Raw genomic sequence first — 18,391 nt, forward strand, 5'->3', positions numbered from 1 at the left:
GTCCACGTAGTGCCAGTGGCGTCGGCGTTGATCATGCAAGTGTAGGGGCCAGCCCCGTCGGCATTGACCTGATGCAAGGTCATCTGGACTTGCCCGCCTGCGGTGATCTGTGGAAGAGTGCCACCGTTCTGGGCCAGAACAGCAGCGGTACCACTTTCGGGATCATTGTCGCCGCCTTCAAGAGTTTCCCCGAAGGTGTCAGCAGCATCACCCGCGAAACGTGTGGTATCTTGCTGAAAGGGGCGTCTTCTAGTTCCGTCTCGAGGAGTAGTTGGATCGATTCCCAGTGCACTGCCATTTCCGCCGGCGTCACCAGTGGCGGCGATGATGGCACCGTGACCGGCCACCAATTCCGCAACAGCGAGGATCCCCAAGGTAATGAAAGATGAATATGCAACCATGATGCTGGATATGAAGATGATCGAGAACAAGGGCCGGCCTTGATAGCGCAGCAAAGAGAGCGAGATAGTGAAAGTAGATGGATCGACTGAGGTCTGAAGGAATGAGTTGTAAGATGTCACAGGAGGTGGGAGACGCCTCGATATTTGTACGTACCGTAGGTTGCATGTTCGGCAGAGAGTGCTTTGAATGGTGAAAACTGTCACATTTGTTGCAGAGTCCAGCAGGCGAGAGCTCAAGGATGCGGACAGCTTCGATTTGGAATATCTCTCTAGTTTGTCACAAAATGGGGTGGAAATGGTAATCCCCAGGAGAGCAGTGTGGTTATTTCGAGGTAGTGCTGTTGCATAACAAGAGGAAACCGCCTGAAGGACAGACCGAGGCCTTATGGTTGCTCATCGCCACCCCCATTGGCCCAAAGAGAGTGTCAGTGTCCGGAACAGTTTCGTTTCATAGAACAGCCAGTCTTGAATGGAGGGTCAAAAGCATACACAGGCTAGGGGCTGAAGTCAGTCCTGCTCTTTTGCGTGTTCGGATACAGAACATCCATGATGTTCTGTCCTGCTTTTGGCTAGAATCGGTTTCGTAGAGCCCGGCAAATTATAGACTGTATAGCCCCATAGTGACAACACATCCAGGACATGGCCCGTGCCACTCAATGAGGCAAGAGAAGATCTCCCGCATCTTCTGGTACAAGTTCAAAGCGAGGCGCGAACTTGTTCTGCTGGAATCAGCACTTCTCAGACTCCACGGCTTGCTAAATGAGTAAGCACAGGATGAAGTCCGGTTTTCTGCAAAGATCAGAAGTCTTCAGAACGAGGCACGGTTAGAACGAGGCACGATTATACCAATACAAAGACCCGCAGAGAGTTCCTACCGGGTTGCATCGACGGGTCGAGACCACTGCAACAGTATAGACAGAATAAGTATTGTTTCAAAGCGTGCACTTTGGCACGTTCGTGGCCGTAAACGGCATGGTTTTCGAGCGTTTGAGAATGAAGACGACATCGAAGTGAGAGTTGAGAGGCGAGTAGAGGTCGGCAACAGATGCACAGCTCGTTGAGGGCCATCAACTAGTTGCCTGAAATCGTTACTCAAGTGGAGACTGTTCGCGACAGATTCTTTCTGGACGACGGCGTGATGGAGCTGCTCTGGACCACTATGATTGGATGCGGACTCAGTGTCAAACGGAACGGTGGGTGCGAAGTGGTGGGCATAGCCACCTCCAACAGAGATCCCCTCTGACATTCCGAAAGGTCAGTAGTCCCGTTAGCAAACGAGTTGATTGAGTAAGACGAGAGGGAGTTGCAAGGCCAGAAGATACAAAGAAGGCTGTGCAAGCAGGCTGGGACGCAACGGAGCCAATTGGAAGCCTCGTTGAGGTTTCGAAATAAGCATCCCGCCCGCCCCGCAAAGGCTTGGCATCACGGACCTTCGCCCGTTATGAAACTCGCAGACCACGCTCAGCTTCGACCCGAGGAAGAAGGAAATAGGTGAGAACACTGGCGGAAAATCAAGCAAAAGCAGCCTCCTATGAAGCAGACGTGAGACCCTCGGCGTAGCAGTGGATGGATGAAATCCTGCAGGAGTCTATGCCAGATGAACAGAAGTCGCCCTCGAGAGCGACGATTGTGTGCAAGCAACCCGGTCCCCGACATGGCCACGGGAGATGACCTGGCCAAACAGGTGCTGCCCTTGTAAAGTAGAAATCTTGAATTCGATCGGAACGGTAGGAATGCTGTCAACGAGCTGATGGCATCTGGATGCCAGTGTAGACATCTTGCCACATTTCTTCATTTCTGCTCAAAGCACATCGTCACATCCTCAGCACTGTCAACATAATGCTCTGAAATCGTTAAGTCTTGGTGAGCCTCCATCTGCCGTTGAAGGCCTCCTCCTTTTGGGAATCCACGTCTAGCCATCATGCGTTTACCTTCTTTGTCGCGTGGTGCCGTTGCTCCTGTCTATTGTATGAAGCGGAACTCTGTTTCACGACGTCGGTATCGTGACTTGCGCAACGCCATCAACAACTTTGGCTACCGCCACGTCCTCGCCAACGTCAGGAACCCCATTTGCCAGCTCCTTTCCTTCCTCGCCTCCTTTCGCGCTCTTCTCAACACCTCCAGCAGCGGCGGCAGCGGCAGCCTTTTGAGCGGCTTTCTTGGCCTTAGTCTTCTCCTTCTGGGCTGCTTTCTTCGCAGCAGCCTCTGCCTCTTCTTTCTTTTTCTTCTCCCTCTCCGCCTGATTACCGCCGAAGTATTCACGCCATTCATCGGCCTTCTTCTCATCGATTTTTGTGAAGAGATATTCTGCCTTGCCGATCTTATGGCCCGGTTTGATATAGGTTGGCAGCCAACCGTTGGCAACATCTTCCTCAGACGGGATCTGCAAGAATGGGCGGTCAAGTTGTTTCCGTATCGACGCACAAGTTGCAGGAAGATATGGTTCGAAGATGGCAGAGCAGAGATAGATGAGATTGATCACCGTCCCCACCACCGCCGCAGCGAGAGTCGGGTCGCTCGCGATGAGAGAATTGTCCAGCCGGTGAGCCTGGATCAAGCCATTCCCGGCTTCCGCGATCTTCATAGCGACGAGAAGCCCGTTGCGGAGGTGCACAGCCTCCATTTCTGCCAGATATTGCTTGAGAAGTTCTGTCACCTCGTCCAGATGCTCTTTGAACGACGAAGGTAGGTTGTTGGGATCAAATTCTGGTATAACCCCAGAGTAGGCTTTGGGGGAATTGACCAGTTTGATCACTCTATTGACAAAATTTCCAAGTTTAGCAAGCAGTTCTGAGTTATTGCCATCGATGAATGACCGCCATTCAAACTGCGTGTCGCCTGATTCTGGTCGGTTCTTGAGGAGATAATATCGCCAGACATCCGGGGGTACGCCGGTCTCCTTTGCATTATTCCCAAAAACCCCGATGCCGCGGCTCTTGCTGAATTTGCCGTTCTCATAATTGAGGTATTCCGTCGACGAAAGGTGGTGCAGCATGGTCCAGGTCTCCCCCGTCCCCATCTGACATCCAGGGAAAACGACGGAATGGAAAGGGACGTTGTCTTTGCCCATAAACTGATATAATTGGACTTGTTCCGGATTTTTCCACCACTTCTCCCATTCCTCGGTGTAGTTGGCAGTGATAGATGGGTATCCAATACATGCCTCGAACCAGACGTAGAAGACCTTGTGCTCGTAGCCAGGTAGAGGCACAGGCACGCCCCAAGCCAGATCTCGAGTAATACCCCTCTCTTTCAGGCCTTGTTTCAACCATGACTCTGTAATGACTTTGGCACTCCGCGACCACCGGCCTTTCTCGATTGACTGTTTTGAGAATTCTTCGATCCGGCTCTGTAGCTCGTCTAATCGCAGGTAGGTATGTTTTGTCTCCCTGGTCACTGGAGTTGCGCCATCAACTTTGCAGCGAGGATTGATCAAGTCCAATGGATCTAGAAGGCTCCCACATTTGTCGCACTGATCGCCGCGGGCATCGTCGTAACCGCACTTTGGGCACGTGCCCTCGACAAAGCGATCGGCCAAGAATTTCCCGTGCTTTTCGCAGAATGGTTGGCTGTTGATGTGTTCAGTCAGATGGCCATTTGCGTGGAGTTTTAGGAAGATATCTTGCGAGATCTCTGTGTGCTGTCTGGTAGGAGTTCGGCCAAAGATGTCGAACCCCAGCTCGAACCACTCGTAGATTTCCGTATGGATTTTATTGTATTTTGCACACAGCTCTTCTGGGGTGACTCCTTCCTCGAGCGCCTTTGTCTCTGTGGCAGTTCCATATTCGTCAGTGCCGCAGACGAACAGAGTCGGTCGACCGCGGGCTTTGTTGTACCGGGCGAAGACATCAGCGCTGAGCACGCTGCCGACGATGTTGCCCAGATGAGGCACCTAGATAATTGTTAGTCATTGTCCCGCGCATGATACCTCATCCAACTTACATTGTTGACATAGGGCAGTGCAGAAGTTATGAGAATGTTTCGCTGGCCCTCCTGCGGGAGGATCTTTTCGGAGCCCATGGTGGGCGAAGCAGAGTTTGATCGGGGGAAGAAGGAGGGGTTCAGGTGCTTTTGGGATTCTTTGTCAAGACGAGGCCCGATATCGACTTTTGAACACTTGATTGTCTATACTCCGCACGTTGAGTCAACCCAGAGAAAGTGGCGCGTGGTGGTGACACATGAAGCGGACTGGGGGGCTGGAGGAGAAAGGAGTCACCAAAATCCCCCGCCGCCGTAGCAGGCGAATTGGATGCCGAGGCGCTAAGATTTGATGCTTATTTTTAAGCCTCATGGCGTGCCTTTGATTTTCCCTTCGCTGACCGTCCGCTGTCTTCCACTTACCGTTGCAGTCACACGATACCCTGATTCTTTGGACATCTCATTCTAGAATACACTCGAAGCCTGAAGAGATCACAACAATCAAGCGTTCTGTCCTAGCCCTGTTCGATTTTGCATCATGGCCACCGATCCACTCGATGACCTCCTCGAACTCGAGAATGACTATTACAAAGAAGGCTATGATGCCGGTGTGGCTGATAGTACCTATGCCGGTTTGATCGAAGGCAAGGTATTTGGCATTGAGAAAGGGTACGAGAAAGCCTTGGAACTGGGCAAACTACATGGCCGGGCTCTGGTTTGGCGAGAACGATCATCCTTCTCGGTGAAAGAGGTGCCCGAGGAATCTTCCACACCAGAAAATTCTGATTCTTCGAGGCTGGGAGACATCATCAAAACTCTTTCGCAGCTATCAGACAACACCCGCTTCCGAAGGCACGTAGAGGGTCTGCGCACTGCTTCTGACAGCGCGACCATTGCCAAGGACAACTCGGACGAAGCAGTGACAGAGTTTGACGACCGAGTTGCGAGGGCGAAAGCAAAGGCCAAGGTCATTGCGAATATTGTTGGAGAATCACTCAACTCAACCTCGGCCTCAAATGTGGGCATTGAAGATGCCACTGGCCTGCAAGCTCGACACTGAAGACGATTCGCTGAGCTCACTGTGGCATCTAGACCTGATTCGAAACGGAGGCTGCCAATCTTTCAGACGTGGTCCGAATGCAATGGTGATCCAGCAGCGACTGCGTCGGGCGGCAGTTGTCTCCCGGCTGCCGTCTCCTAGGCATCCCCGCAAACTGTTACCACTTCCATTGTCCAGCTAAGCCAGTTGCCGTTTAGGCACGCCTTAGCGGATATGCAACGGCGATCCACCACACTCCTTTGCGCCCTTCTCCTTCAAAACCAGGAACCGTTTGCGGGGTCATCTAAGTTTCCTCAGTCCACTTCTGGGCATGCTGCCATGAGCGCTTCTACCAGAAGAACTATGACGCTTGTGCGACACGTCGCTCTCCGCATCAGTTGGACTTGGCTGACGATGGGAAACTGGAATACCCCGCAGGCTACAAGACGGATACAAATCTGCGTCTGTGGCCTGCTCTCTGCGACTCCTCATGTCCACAAAACACAGGTTGCACGATGAACGCGATCACAAGCTTACTATCTCTGTTTCTAGCCGCTGTGGCCGTGGGCCAAATTCAGCCGTCGGGTGTGACGAGGCCAATCGCTCAGGATTGTGGGTTTAATGGAACTGTCGTCTGTGTGAATAAATATGTCAGTTTCCCTCCGTTCCGGTCATAGGGCGGTGACTTACTGAAGCCAGGGCGCGGTGCTACCTTACCACTTTAACCGGTCCATTTCCAACAACAACGCCGACTACGACTACAGAAACACTAGCGTGAGGAACGCCTCGACGTTTGACCTCCTGGGTGGCGCAGACTTTGTTGTCTTTGACCAACAGCGAGGCATGCAGTACCTAGGATCGAATCCGAGCTACGAGTTCATGTTCGCAGTCTCCAAGGCGGTGCATGAAGCTCCGGTCTATGCTCCAGAGCAGAATCTGTTGTTCATCTCCCAGTTGGCCCCACCTCCCGGCTATCTGCCTCAACTCGTCGTGAACTTGAACGACGATCCTCCGACGCTGAGTGAGTACCTCCCAAATCCACCGGTCTATGCTCCAAACGGTGGCACCTTCCGGGACGGTGTCATTGTCTTTGGCGCCAGCGGAGGCAATGACAGTATCGGTGGAGGAGAGCAAAGAGTTTCGCTGCGAACAGTGGATCCCGCCACCAATCGTTCAACTGTACTCCTGAATAACTATTTTGGGTTCTACTTTAACACCATCGACGACGTGGCTGTTCACCCCATCTCGAAGGATATCTTCTTTACCGACCCCCAATACAGTTGGTTCAATGCCTTGACAGACACCGCCCCGCAGCTACCATGTGCGAGCTATCGGTTCAATCCAAGCACGGGAGCTACATTCCTCGTCGAGGACACTCTGGAGCAACCCAACGGTATCGCGTTCTCTCCAGACGGCACAACCTTGTACATCTCCGACACAGGTGCCGTGACGGGAACTATTGATCCTCGGCTCGGCAGCCAGGGCACTACCTTCAACACCACCGGAAAACGGACCATCTATGCTTGGGACGTGTCGAACAACGGCACCAGAATCTCCAACAAACGTGCCTTTTACCTGGCACAGGATTGGGTTCCAGATGGCTTGAAGGTGTCTCAAGAAGGCCTCGTGCTCACGGGGTCCGGTCACGGTGTCGACGTCCTGGATGATGCCGGCCAGCTTCTCATCCGCATCCAGACGAACTACACGGTTCAAAACTTCGCGTGGACGGGGGAGAATCTGACCACTTTGTGGCTCATGGGGAACAACGGCATCAGCAAGGTTGAATGGAACATCACTGGGCAGAAACTGACCTGATAACAGCCGGAATGATATACATCGCATCATGGATGTCAATTTGATGAGCTCGGAAGGTTTAGCACAGCCCAAGATATTCCGAGAGACGAGATCTCTGTACGTAACATCAAATCTATGCTCTCAAAACCAAAGAGGCGTCGCAGTCCTCCGGTCAGATTCCTTAGAGAAAGTCACGCTTGCCTGGTCAACAGATTTGAGCTACATGTTTCCCCCTTCCAATCTGCCCCTTACATATAGAGCCGCTACTGCTATTCTACCCTATAGAGCATCAAAAACCTCAGCTTTAACAGCCGACACATCTGTCGGCCAGAGCGACTGGTGGAGAGGTCTGGCAGCACACTTCATGATCTGGTCGGTCGGTCAGTCCAGCCCAACCAAAATATTCGTGACTTTGGTACCCCATATATCTCTTAGTTTCTAGTCTTAGCTATATCGCCCCACTGCTATATCACTAAGTAAACCACCCCGGGTTTACCCAGTGATACCTCACGTGTGCAAAGCAGTTCGTAACACTGTAGTCCTCGCGAGGTCCTGACTGTATTAATAATTACTGCAGTCCTAGCAACGCTGCTACAGACTGCAATCTTCTCTTTCTACTTCTACAGTATCTACCTCAAGACTTTAGACGTCAAACGTGATAACCTTTGTTCTTACCCACTCCTCCAGGCCTTCTCGTCCATTAAACCTCCCGAAGCCGGATTTCTTTGCTCCACCGTGAGGCAGGGCGGGCTCATCATGCACCGTCATACTGTTGATATGTACCGCACCAGTCTCGATCTGCTTAGCAATATTGAATCCTCTTCTCAAGTCTTTCGTGAACACTGCGCTGGTCAAGCCATAGTCTGTGTCATTGGCGATCCGAAGGGCCGCATCATCATCTGCGACTTCGTAGACTGAAACTGTAGGACCAAAAGATTCGGTGTGGTAGATCGCCATGCCCTCGGCTACCTGCTCAATGATCACGGGTCTCATCTTGGTTGCTGATGCTTCATTATGCTCTGCGTTGCCGTAGATGACCTTAGCACCTTTCTCTAGTGCGTCTTTCAGTAGCTCCTTGGTCTTGATCACTGACTGGTGATTGATTAGAATTGGCACCTCCGCGCTACCACCTCCCGATAGTTGGCTCATGGCTGCTTTCAGAGCCTCTTTGAAGGGACCGGCCACGTTTTTGTTGACCAGAATACGTTCAGTCGACATGCAAACCTGACCCGAGTGTAGAAAGGCTCCAAGAGCACACTGAAAGGCGGCGTTCTCGAGGTCAGCATCCTCACAAACTATACTTGGTGCCTTTCCTCCTAACTCCATAAGGACAGGCTTCAAATGTTTGCCTGCAAGTGAGGCTATAACGGACCCAACTCTCGTCGAGCCGGTGAAATTGATCTTCTTGACAATGGGTGACGAAACAAGGCAAGCTGTGACAGCAGCTGCATCCTTGGGATCGTGCGAGAGGGTGTTGAGGCAGCCTGCTGGGAGGCCTGCAGCATGGAGAACAGAGCCCAGGGCCCAGAATACCGCCGGCGACATTTCTGAACCTTTTAAAACCACCGTGTTGCCCATGGCAAGAGGAAACAAGCAAGCGCGGAGTCCAAGTGCATAGGGTGCGTTCCAAGGAGCGATACCAAGCACAACGCCTATTGTAGAATGTTAGCCTAGGCCCTTTGACAATGCAACTCCTCTGGACGAAGGCTCTCGAAGTTGTCATCCGAACCGGAACGAGACGAACTGACCCCAAGGTTCCCGGACCATCATAGCGCTCCTTCCTTCAGCTGCTGGCTCTATCAGAGATCCATGGACGGTCGCGATCAGGCCGGCGACAGCCTTAAGAGCTTCTACCGTGAGACCAAGTTCAAACTCGAACATAGCACGCTGGGCGCCAGTTTCCGTATGCGAGTACTGCCACAGCTCCTCCTTACGAGCGACAACGATCTCGGCTGCTTTCAGGAAAATGTCACGACGCTGAGCTGGTTTGATCTTTGACCACTCTTTGAAGGCCTTCTGACTGGCTTCCAGCGCAGCCTGCGCATCCGACTCGGAAGCACTCGAAGCCTTGTAGAGCACTTTGTTATCGATGGGCGAGACCACGTCGAATGTCTTCTGGGTAGTGATCTCTTTGCCATCGAGCCATAAAGGAACAACGGAGAAGGAATTGACGTTGCCGTTCATGTTGGCGCGATGTCGAGTCTTCGACTTCAAGCCTGGACAGTTGGGCCGAATAAATCTCCAGGAATGTGATCGAGAAATGCTCCTACTATCGTAACAGGGCAAGCAAAGTTATCATGCGCGGACTAAGATAACGCGAAGGCAAGCATCGCAATAATCAGAAAGGACTAATCCTTCGAGGGATGGATAAAGACAAGCCCCAGCGGTCATAGTCGCTGGCCTTTCGTAGCCCTCACCCAACGCAGCAATGCTTTCGGAGCCCCCAAAATCTCGAGAACCTAACAGACTCGGAACCTCGAGAGTGGTTAGCCTCCCACAGCCGTGGAGGGAGTATCAACTTTGCTGTAGCGCGTCATTCTCACAGCTCGGTTGAGGTAGGAAGCAGCCAAGATTAGCGGAGTGGATGCACTCAGAAGCTCCCCCGGGAAGCTTGAGCCAGATGGGCTAGCGATAGCCGGTTTTCGCTAAACAAGTACCCGGATTCGGAAACAGTAAGAATGAATGCTTCGGATCACGTTTTCCAGGTCATCGTCCACTGTTCCCAGTCAGACTTCGGGTCGTTGGGCGAGTGACGATGCCCGGGAGAAATGCTTGCATCCGGAGTGGTTATCGTTCTTCTCGTCCCCGTTCACGGACAATGCTCAAACAGCCCGCAACCAACGAAAGGCTCCTAGAACCTGGCCGACCGATATCTTTAAGATATACGAACCTTGACTGGCGAGCCCAGAGCCTCCAGAGCACATCTCTATTGGCACCTAACACGATGGACGGCACATCCTCATCCCCTGTGCGCCAGGCCGTGCTGTATGCCCTGCCGTTCTTGAGGGCCTACTGGTATCTTCTCATTCCTCTTTACATGGTCTTGCGCTTCCTCGTGCAGCGATATAATTCTCCTCTACGGGTATATCCTGGTCCATTCATTGCCTCTGGAAGTCGAATCTTCAAGCTGGTCTCGGTGGCCAGTGGGAAAACCGAGAAAAGTCGCATCGACCTCCATCGAAAATATGGCCGTGTTGTGCGCCTGGGTCCCAACGAGCTGTCGTTTGCCTCACCGCAAGCCGCGAAAGAGGTTCTCGCAGCAGGCAAGGGTTTCTACAAGACCGACTTCTACAGCGTCTTCCCTCCACCAGAGAATCCCGACATCTTCACCGAAATCAGAGAAGATGTCCACGCCCAGAAAAAGCGAGTCGCCGCTCACCCTTACTCGATGTCGGCCATGCAGCAACTTACGCCAATCGTCGCCCGCATCATTCAGAAGTTTGGCAGCAAATTGGACGGGTTCTGTAGCACCCCCAACGAACCATTCGATCTGGGCGATTGGCTGCACTTCTTCGCCTTCGATGTTCTAGGTGAGGTTGCGTTTAGCCGGCAATTCGGATTCATGGACGCCGGTTACGACGTCGAGAACGCCATCAAGACGATCGACGACAGCCAGTGGTACAACAGCATTGTGGGCCAAATGCCCTTTTTGGACCACTTCTTACGTCGAAACCCTATCAACCGATTTTTACCCGGCCTCGCGATTAAGGACGCCCATATCACTCGAATGGCATGGGGAGAGGTCCAGAAGAGAAAGCCGTACGACTCAGGGATCGTACATACAGAGCACAAGGACCTGTTGAGCTCCTTGGTCAAGGGTCATCAGGCCAATCCAGACAAATTCAGCGAGGCCGACATCTTCTCCGTCGTGCATGGCGCCATGTTCGTACTAACATCTGCCCCTTACCATCTCGCCACGAAAACCGGCGGTGACAGATTGCTAACTGCATTTTTGAAAACAGTTTTGCTGGCTCTGACTCTACGGCTTCAACAATGCAGTCCTTCTTCTACTATGTCTTGAATTCGAAATCGGTCTACAGCAAGATCCTCGAGGAGGTCGATGCAGCATACGAAAAGGCCGGCGACGTATCACTGCTAGAGTGGTCAGACTCTCAGCAGCTCGAATACTTCCAAGCTGCCTTGAGAGAATCGATGCGTCTTCGCCCTGGCGTTGGTGTCGACATCTCAAGACTGGTGCCTCCCGGAGGCGCTGTGGTTGACGGCCAGAAATACCCTGGAGGGACCTCCCTGGCGTTCAATGCCTGGGTACTTCACCGTGATGAGGAGATCTTCGGTCCTGACGTCGAGAACTTCCGTCCAGAGCGCTGGCTCGACAAGGAGAAGGCCAAGAATATGGACCGCTTCATGTTCCAGGTATGGAGAAATTCACTGATGTATTTTCATATCCTGAATTTGTGGCTAACGGCGAACAGTTCGGCGGCGGCAGTCATCTGTGCCTTGGCAAGAATCTCGCTCTGCTCGAGATCAACAAAGTGGTTCCGTTCCTGTTGAGAAACTACTATTTCGAACTCGTCAACCCTGGCGTGCCGCTGAAGCATCACACGACCTTCTTCGTCGTGCAACATGGCTTGATTGTGTACATGAAGAAGAGGAAGTTCTGAAGCGGTTTTGCACCACGGAAATTGTTGAAGAGAAATATTAGCGTGTCTCCTTCGAGGAGAATGAGCTAAGGCGAAGAGCCTCCTTTGGCATGGGTACATCACTGGCGTCATTTCCAGCATGTTTCTCCATGTTGTCTTCACGATATAGGTTTTATTAGATAAGAAATCAATCAATATCTCTTTGAAATCTTGACAGTCCCTTGTTGCCTCACGTTCCATTCATTTGCTGATATGAGCCGTCGGTAAAACCACCGAGGATAGCACTCAACCTTTTGGGCGTAACGTTCGCTTGTTCGATACGCTGAACAATGCAAGTGCTAAAGGGCTTGACTTGACACAGAACTATCCATGAACAATACTAACAGCACTCATTCCAAGGGTTTACATGTCGGGCCCACATTTTCAATCGCGTATAGGTGAATCGTGTCATGTCGACAGCACAACGTTTTCGCATATTCACCTTATAGTGGTGAGCGGGTACGGGTTGTTCACAGCGTCCGTATAGGACTTTAGAAAAGCTGACTCGATATTGAGGGAGATATAGTAAGACTGAAAAGTCGTTGAGAAGGATTCATCCCTCTAGATTGCTCTGTCCGATAATATCCGCACCCACCCACTAGGGATGCGTCTACTTTTGCCCAGCAACCCCAGAGACCATCACAACTAGTTCATCGCATCTTCAAACAGCAACTTTCTGCTTGACGGGCTCGTTCTCCAATGTGACAGCACGCTCCCTAGTCTTCTTGGCCTTATCAATGGGCTTTGAGATCAGGGCCAAGCCAATGGCAACGGCTCCAAAGGCGATACCGACAAGGTAGACGAGCTTGAACGACTCAATGTACGAGTCGTCGACGGCGGCCATCGTGGCATTCTGGATGGCACTGGTCATGCCGGGGACCAATTTGTAGGCTGCTGCCGTGTTGTTGTGCGCAGCGATCACCAACGTAGTCTGATTGCCGTGGAAGCCATGGGAGGCTGCGGCGGAAAGAACATTGTGGTCCAAGACCTCGGCGAATCGGCTGGTCTGGATGGAAGAATAGATGGCCGTGGCAATGGCGCCACCAGCAAGACGGCTCGTGCTGAGAAGACCGGAGGATACACCGCTGTTGGCCCCCACAAAGTCAGCATTATTGTTTCGCGGCATACGATGGAGTCAAACTTACACGTCGACCTGGTTTTGGAGGCCGAGAGATACCATGGCAAAGTTGAGCACCGACATGGGGATGTTGACCCAGAGAGTGATGACGACCAAGATGATGGCCTCAACTTTGTCTCTGCCGGCACTCGCCATGGCACCCACCACTGCGGTTTGGACGGTTATATAGCCGACCAGTTGCCATTTTTCAGACCCAAGTCGCGGCACGACGAGGGCAGACCACCAACCACCTAGGATAGTACCGCAATTGGGAATGTTGGCCCAGATTCCACGCAAGATGATGTTGTCTGGAGGCACGTAGAGAAGCGCCGACTGCCGAGGCCAGATACTGCACCGGCGATTGTCAGCAGGTTATGTCGTCATACAAGAGGTGTCGGGTCGACTTACACGCCAAGTGCGTAGTAGAGACTATTGGCAATGGCGATGAATGCGCAAGAAACGGGGAATCTGTCAATCACAGTCAGACTAGAGGTCGAAACGCAAGTTGGTGACGCGCAGGCATTACCTTCGCATATCATGGAATAGCCGACGTGGAATCAGTGGATAGTCGAGCCTGTTGAATCTTGACCAGACACCAAGACCCGCGAGCAAGGCGACACCGACCACGATAGGTGTAATGGTATATGAACTCTTCCAGGGATGAGCGCCACCGCCCTGTCAACGCGTTAGCCGCTGTCCGACTCCAGTTCCTGGGTTGAAGAAAGGGCACGGTAGACGAACCCATGTGATTCCAATGAGAAGGATTGTGAGTCCGGCTGTAAATAGGAACAGACCAAGGTAGTCGAGATGCATGAGTAGGTCGACCTTGGACTTTGCCTCGTGCATATGCTTGGTCTTGAACGATGGTGGCTTGTAGAAGACAGCCACCATGATGAAGGCGGCTAACTCAATGGCGAAAATGAACCAGTACACTGCTCGCCAACCGGCAGAAGTGTGGGCAATGAAAGCATAGGCCATTAAAGGGCCAAAGGCCGAAATGGTGGTACATGTGTCGCAAATACCTTCAATGGTGTCAGTAGAAGGTCCTTTCGACTGCTGTGCGAGCAGAACCCACCGAGGATTTGCACACGGAGACGGTTGGGCACGATTTCCTGTACAATACCCAGACTCATCTCGCCCAAGCCGCCGCCAACACCGAAAATGACCCCGCTGGCGATACTCTGTCCGATGCTGTGGCTGGTGGCGCCCACAATGGCACCAACGCAGCTGATGGCAGGAGCAGCGGTGTAAAAGTACCGACGTCCAAAAATATCAGAGAGACGGCCTCCAACACTGACCATGACTGCCGCGGCCAGATTCCAGCTACAATTTCTGCATTAGATCTTGAGGAATTCATGGAGTGGATTGACAAAATTTACCTGACAGAAATCCATGTGTAGATTGGGCTAGGGCCCAGGTCGGCATTGATATATGCCAAAATGGCGCTGGGCATCACCAGGCTGAAGAGATAGCCCTGGTACACACAGATGATGGACTGCACCAACCATGTCAGCTTCGTCCAAGGCCTTTCGCCAGACGGTACTTACCACGACCGCCAGGATCGATTGCCAAGTGAATTGCTCTTCATTCTCTGGGTCGTGAACTGGATGTTCCTCTCCCTTGGGAGCAAATTCGACTCGCTCCACAGCAGTCTGGGGTTCCACCATCTTAATGTCCGATGCCATGATAGAAGTGATGGTTTCTTGCCGATGCCCTCACCTGACAGCGTCGTGATTTCTTCCTGATATCTCGCCTGATACAGATGTTGTCCAGGGCGAAGATGACTATCTTAACCTTTTTGGTTGGCTGGGAAAGACTTTTTTTATAGCAGACGGGAGCCCACGCTTCCCCACCTCCCCCCCTCAGTCCGGGGTGTTCGTCCTCCAGCTTTTTCGACACCCGCTTGCAGACCGAACACGATTAATTCTTGCCCTCTCTCAGCAGTGTCAACCAGCCACTGATCCGTCCTTGAGACATGATGTGCGGTAACAGCACTCCTGGATGAAGTGGCCGTCCCCCAAGTCTAGACGCGCGTTACAATGCCGGCCCTGTTCCGACACCTGGAAATGATTATCCAGGCTGCCTCGGAGAAGAAACCGAGATGGAGACCACGTTGCTGCAGGAGCTGGGGCTGGTTTAGCACGGCTAGCGAGGCCCAATCGCTTGCGTGTGAATGTTGCGACTGGCCCGGTATGCAACCCCTTGGGAATAGTCCCCTGCATGAACCACGTTGTCCCGCGAATCAATTCCCCGCGCTCTGCTTGGCAATGATTCAGCGCTGGGTCCGGGGACAAGGGTCCGGTATCAGATCCAGCATCGCTTTGGTCGCAAGTTTATGGTTGCCAGTTCCAGCTCTCTAAGCTGTCCTATCCATTAGAGCACCATATATATCGCATAGATTTTGTCAAGTATCTTGTTTCCCATCGAGGGCGACGATCCTGTACAACTATTTTTATCTTCATCCCCTTGAATAGCAGACATGGCAACCGTCACTATGACCAAGGAGACGACTAATGGAACGACCACCGGGGTCAATGGGCATACCAATGGCTCCTTGATTTCTGGCGATGTCGAAGTGTCGCTGAACTACTATCTTGATCCTTCGTTGGGTGGAATTACACACTACACTCCAGGATCGGCTGGTGTTTACCGCCGCAAATTCGACACTCGCAAGGTCGTGATTCACGACATGAGAGGCCGTGAATCCGAGTTCAACATCCACAAGCAATCCTTCGAGGTGGCTCCATTCACCACGGCTTGCAAGGATTTCGTGGATAGCGAGATCAAAAGCGTCATGTATGCCGAGGCTCAAGAGCTTTTGAAGAAAATGTAAGTCTCCAATCCCTTGATGGTGGCCCGCAGGCTGACGTGCGGTTTCCAGAACGGGTTGCACCAGTGTGCACACCTTCTCACATCTAGTGCGCCGCGACACGGCCGAGAGCAATGAAGCGACCCTCGCAGCCCTCGAAGCCGCGGCAGGGGACAAACAGATCCCAGACAACCAGGCGATGGGCAAAGTGGTGCCGGCACGATTCGCGCACATCGACCAGTCGCCCAACGGCGCCCGAAGGCTCCTTCAAGACAACCTTGGAGCCGATGTGGCCGAGAAACTGGCAAAGACTCGTTGGGGCATCGTCAACATCTGGCGCCCGATTAAGACTATCCGCAGAGATCCCCTTGCTCTGTGTGACTCGCGCACCATCAAAGACGAGGAGCTGGCTATCGTAAAGTCGACACTCCCCAAGAAGGGCTCAGGTCAAGGCTACTACGACGGCGTGTCCAAGGGCGACGGCTTCGAGACGCTGGAACTCAGATACGGTCCGGATCATGACTGGTGGTATGTTTCTGAATTGACGCCCGAGGAAGCCTTGGTGTTTAAAATCTTCGATTCCAAGAGAAGCGTCAAGGGACGGTCTGGGCATACGTCGTTCATTGACCCGAGAACCAGCCAGTTTGCCACGAGAGAGAGCATGGAGCTGCGTTCGTTTGTGTTTTACGAGGACGAACCGCAGGAGGATTAGGTTGTTCATATCAAGCTGTTCTCCGGCGAGGACAAGATCTAGTCGATGAGTCTGAAGATGTAGTCTTTTGCATATACCTCAATAGATACTAGATCAAATGTACTTGCTACAATCAAAGGGTGGTCTTCTGGCGACTATCGACAATGTCCTTCTCTCATGATATTGATCACGGTACTTTGAGCCCTGCCCTGGAGACAGTGTTGATGCAACACGTGCACTACAAGCCCGGGTTTTGTACCTCAGCAATCTGTTTCCAGTACCAATGATGCAGCCCACCCGGCTGCCTGATGTCCTGCTGGTCTCTCATGTTCCTCTGCACATCATCTCGCGGCGCATGGATTTGTCTCAGGTAAATCTCGTCCTCGTACCGTTCAAAGTTCCACATCAACCCTTCGTCATGAGCATCCGCCATGAACATATACGTATAAGCTCCAGGTTCCTCAACTTCTACAGCCTGGGCGATCTTCTCAAACATTCGTGTCCCGTCAACCCGCCGTGAAGGTTTAAACCGCACACTGGCAACAACGACAAAGGGATCAGAATGCGTCGTTTCGCGACGAATGAAACCCGCCAATGGGGAAACCAGACGGTCGAATTGGGGCGTTTGCAGAAGTCGTTTGTTCTCGCAGTGGATTTTGGCCTTGACCATTATTGGACTTTGAAGATAGTCCAGATATGCTCGCCTGCTCTTGAACCTAGAGAGATGAGACCTGTGAGTTTGGAGCGCCAATCGAGAGCAGTGTGAGAGATTCAAGGCCTTACCAAGAGACTGTTCGAACCTCGTGCGCGTTTGGGTGGTCAGATATACCTTTCATCACATATAGGCTCAACAGATCCTGGGGATACTCCCGTGCATATTGGACGTTGGAAGAAGCAGCCTCGATGACCTGTGGTGAGGGTCAGCTTATCCCGTCCACAATGCTGGGAGAAAGGCAGGCATACTTCGTCAAGGTGACCATCTTGGGCGATCCAAGTCCCAAAGACGATCAGAGCCGGGCTGGTCATTTTTTCCAAGAGGTATTCGTGCTTTTCGATTGTAATTGGCTTGTCAGATGTTTGACAGGCCAACAAAGCTCAGGTCGCCGTCTCTAGAGAATGTGAAGACCGAATAAATGCTCGACCGATCTTGGATGGAGATTGATAGTGACTGAATCCTGCTCATTTTGTTGCACACGATGCCTTGTGGACCTACATTGCACATCCACTCTCGAACATCCTAGTACCCAGTAGGTACTAGAGCCGGACACTTCTGGTAGTTGTTCGCGGGTGGGATTTGCAGTGTCTCTTGCGGGTTTGACGTCTCCGTTCCCGAGCTAACCGAACCTCCGGTTATAGGATATCCGATAGACTGTTCACGGCTACGTTCACAAAGGCTTCATAACCATTGAGAACGTTGAGGCTTCGAACCCGTTCTATGCTGAAGTAATGAATGAATCAGCCGTAGTCCACATGCACAGCAACCGAACGACCAACGTAGATCCGTTGAAACCTATAGAAAACACGGATATACTAGTTTACCAAGTGGTATCTCTCGCCGCGTCGTGTGCGTGTTCATTCAGCAGAACCATCCGCCATCAATGCTGTAAGTCGCGCCGGTAATAAACTTGGACTCATCACCAAGAAGGAAAGCAATCAGTGAAGCCACCTCGCCCGCCTCTCCCCACCGTGGGATCGCAATCCTTGATGCATCCGAGTTCTTTCCCAGACTGGTGTCCGAAATCTGTCGAGCATTCGCATTCATTGGTGTGTTGATTGGTCCTCTAGTGATTTCAGATCAGTAAGGCTAATCATGCTCTGTGGGTAGAACTTACGGAGCAATTGAGTTCACTCTGGTGTGGTCCTTGCCGTATTCTTTCGCTGCCGATCGAGTGAGGCCGATAACGCCATGCTTGCTGGCGGAATAGGCGGCGCTCATGGGCCGTCCGATCTGTCCTGAAATGCTGGCTGCGTTGACGATGCTC

General features: G+C 52.2%; 6 protein-coding genes across 6 annotated transcripts; 4 read left to right on the plus strand and 2 right to left on the minus strand.

Moving 5' to 3' along the window:
• Positions 1-1,982: 1,982 nt before the first annotated feature.
• Positions 1,983-4,590, minus strand: PV07_01737 (methionine-tRNA ligase). Its single transcript, XM_016388298.1, has 2 exons — positions 4,344-4,590; positions 1,983-4,293 (listed from the first exon to the last, which is right to left on the minus strand). Exons 1-2 carry the CDS (start codon positions 4,419-4,421, stop codon positions 2,389-2,391), a joined length of 1,983 nt encoding a protein of 660 aa, XP_016255226.1. The 5' UTR covers positions 4,422-4,590; the 3' UTR covers positions 1,983-2,388.
• A 267-nt stretch (positions 4,591-4,857) lies between these two features.
• Positions 4,858-5,379, plus strand: PV07_01738 (uncharacterized protein; the record flags this gene model as incomplete). Its single annotated transcript, XM_016388299.1, has 1 exon — positions 4,858-5,379. The coding sequence occupies one exon, from the start codon at positions 4,858-4,860 to the stop codon at positions 5,377-5,379; it is 522 nt and encodes a 173-aa protein (XP_016255227.1).
• Positions 5,380-5,873: 494 nt separating this feature from the next.
• PV07_01739 (uncharacterized protein) lies at positions 5,874-7,173 on the plus strand (the record flags this gene model as incomplete). Its single annotated transcript, XM_016388300.1, has 2 exons — positions 5,874-6,008; positions 6,058-7,173. The coding sequence occupies 2 exons, from the start codon at positions 5,874-5,876 to the stop codon at positions 7,171-7,173; spliced, it is 1,251 nt and encodes a 416-aa protein (XP_016255228.1).
• Positions 7,174-7,794: 621 nt separating this feature from the next.
• PV07_01740 (uncharacterized protein) lies at positions 7,795-9,336 on the minus strand (the record flags this gene model as incomplete). Its single annotated transcript, XM_016388301.1, has 2 exons — positions 7,795-8,804; positions 8,901-9,336. 2 exons carry the CDS (start codon positions 9,334-9,336, stop codon positions 7,795-7,797), a joined length of 1,446 nt encoding a protein of 481 aa, XP_016255229.1.
• A 760-nt stretch (positions 9,337-10,096) lies between these two features.
• On the plus strand, positions 10,097-11,774 carry PV07_01741 (uncharacterized protein; the record flags this gene model as incomplete). Its single annotated transcript, XM_016388302.1, has 3 exons — positions 10,097-11,034; positions 11,115-11,526; positions 11,586-11,774. 3 exons carry the CDS (start codon positions 10,097-10,099, stop codon positions 11,772-11,774), a joined length of 1,539 nt encoding a protein of 512 aa, XP_016255230.1.
• A 3,614-nt stretch (positions 11,775-15,388) lies between these two features.
• PV07_01742 (uncharacterized protein) lies at positions 15,389-16,430 on the plus strand (the record flags this gene model as incomplete). Its single annotated transcript, XM_016388303.1, has 2 exons — positions 15,389-15,738; positions 15,791-16,430. 2 exons carry the CDS (start codon positions 15,389-15,391, stop codon positions 16,428-16,430), a joined length of 990 nt encoding a protein of 329 aa, XP_016255231.1.
• Between the last annotated feature and the right edge of the window lie 1,961 nt (positions 16,431-18,391).

Source organism: Cladophialophora immunda, assembly GCF_000835495.1.
Source record: "Cladophialophora immunda strain CBS 83496 unplaced genomic scaffold supercont1.1, whole genome shotgun sequence".
Classification (NCBI taxonomy): domain Eukaryota; kingdom Fungi; phylum Ascomycota; class Eurotiomycetes; order Chaetothyriales; family Herpotrichiellaceae; genus Cladophialophora; species Cladophialophora immunda.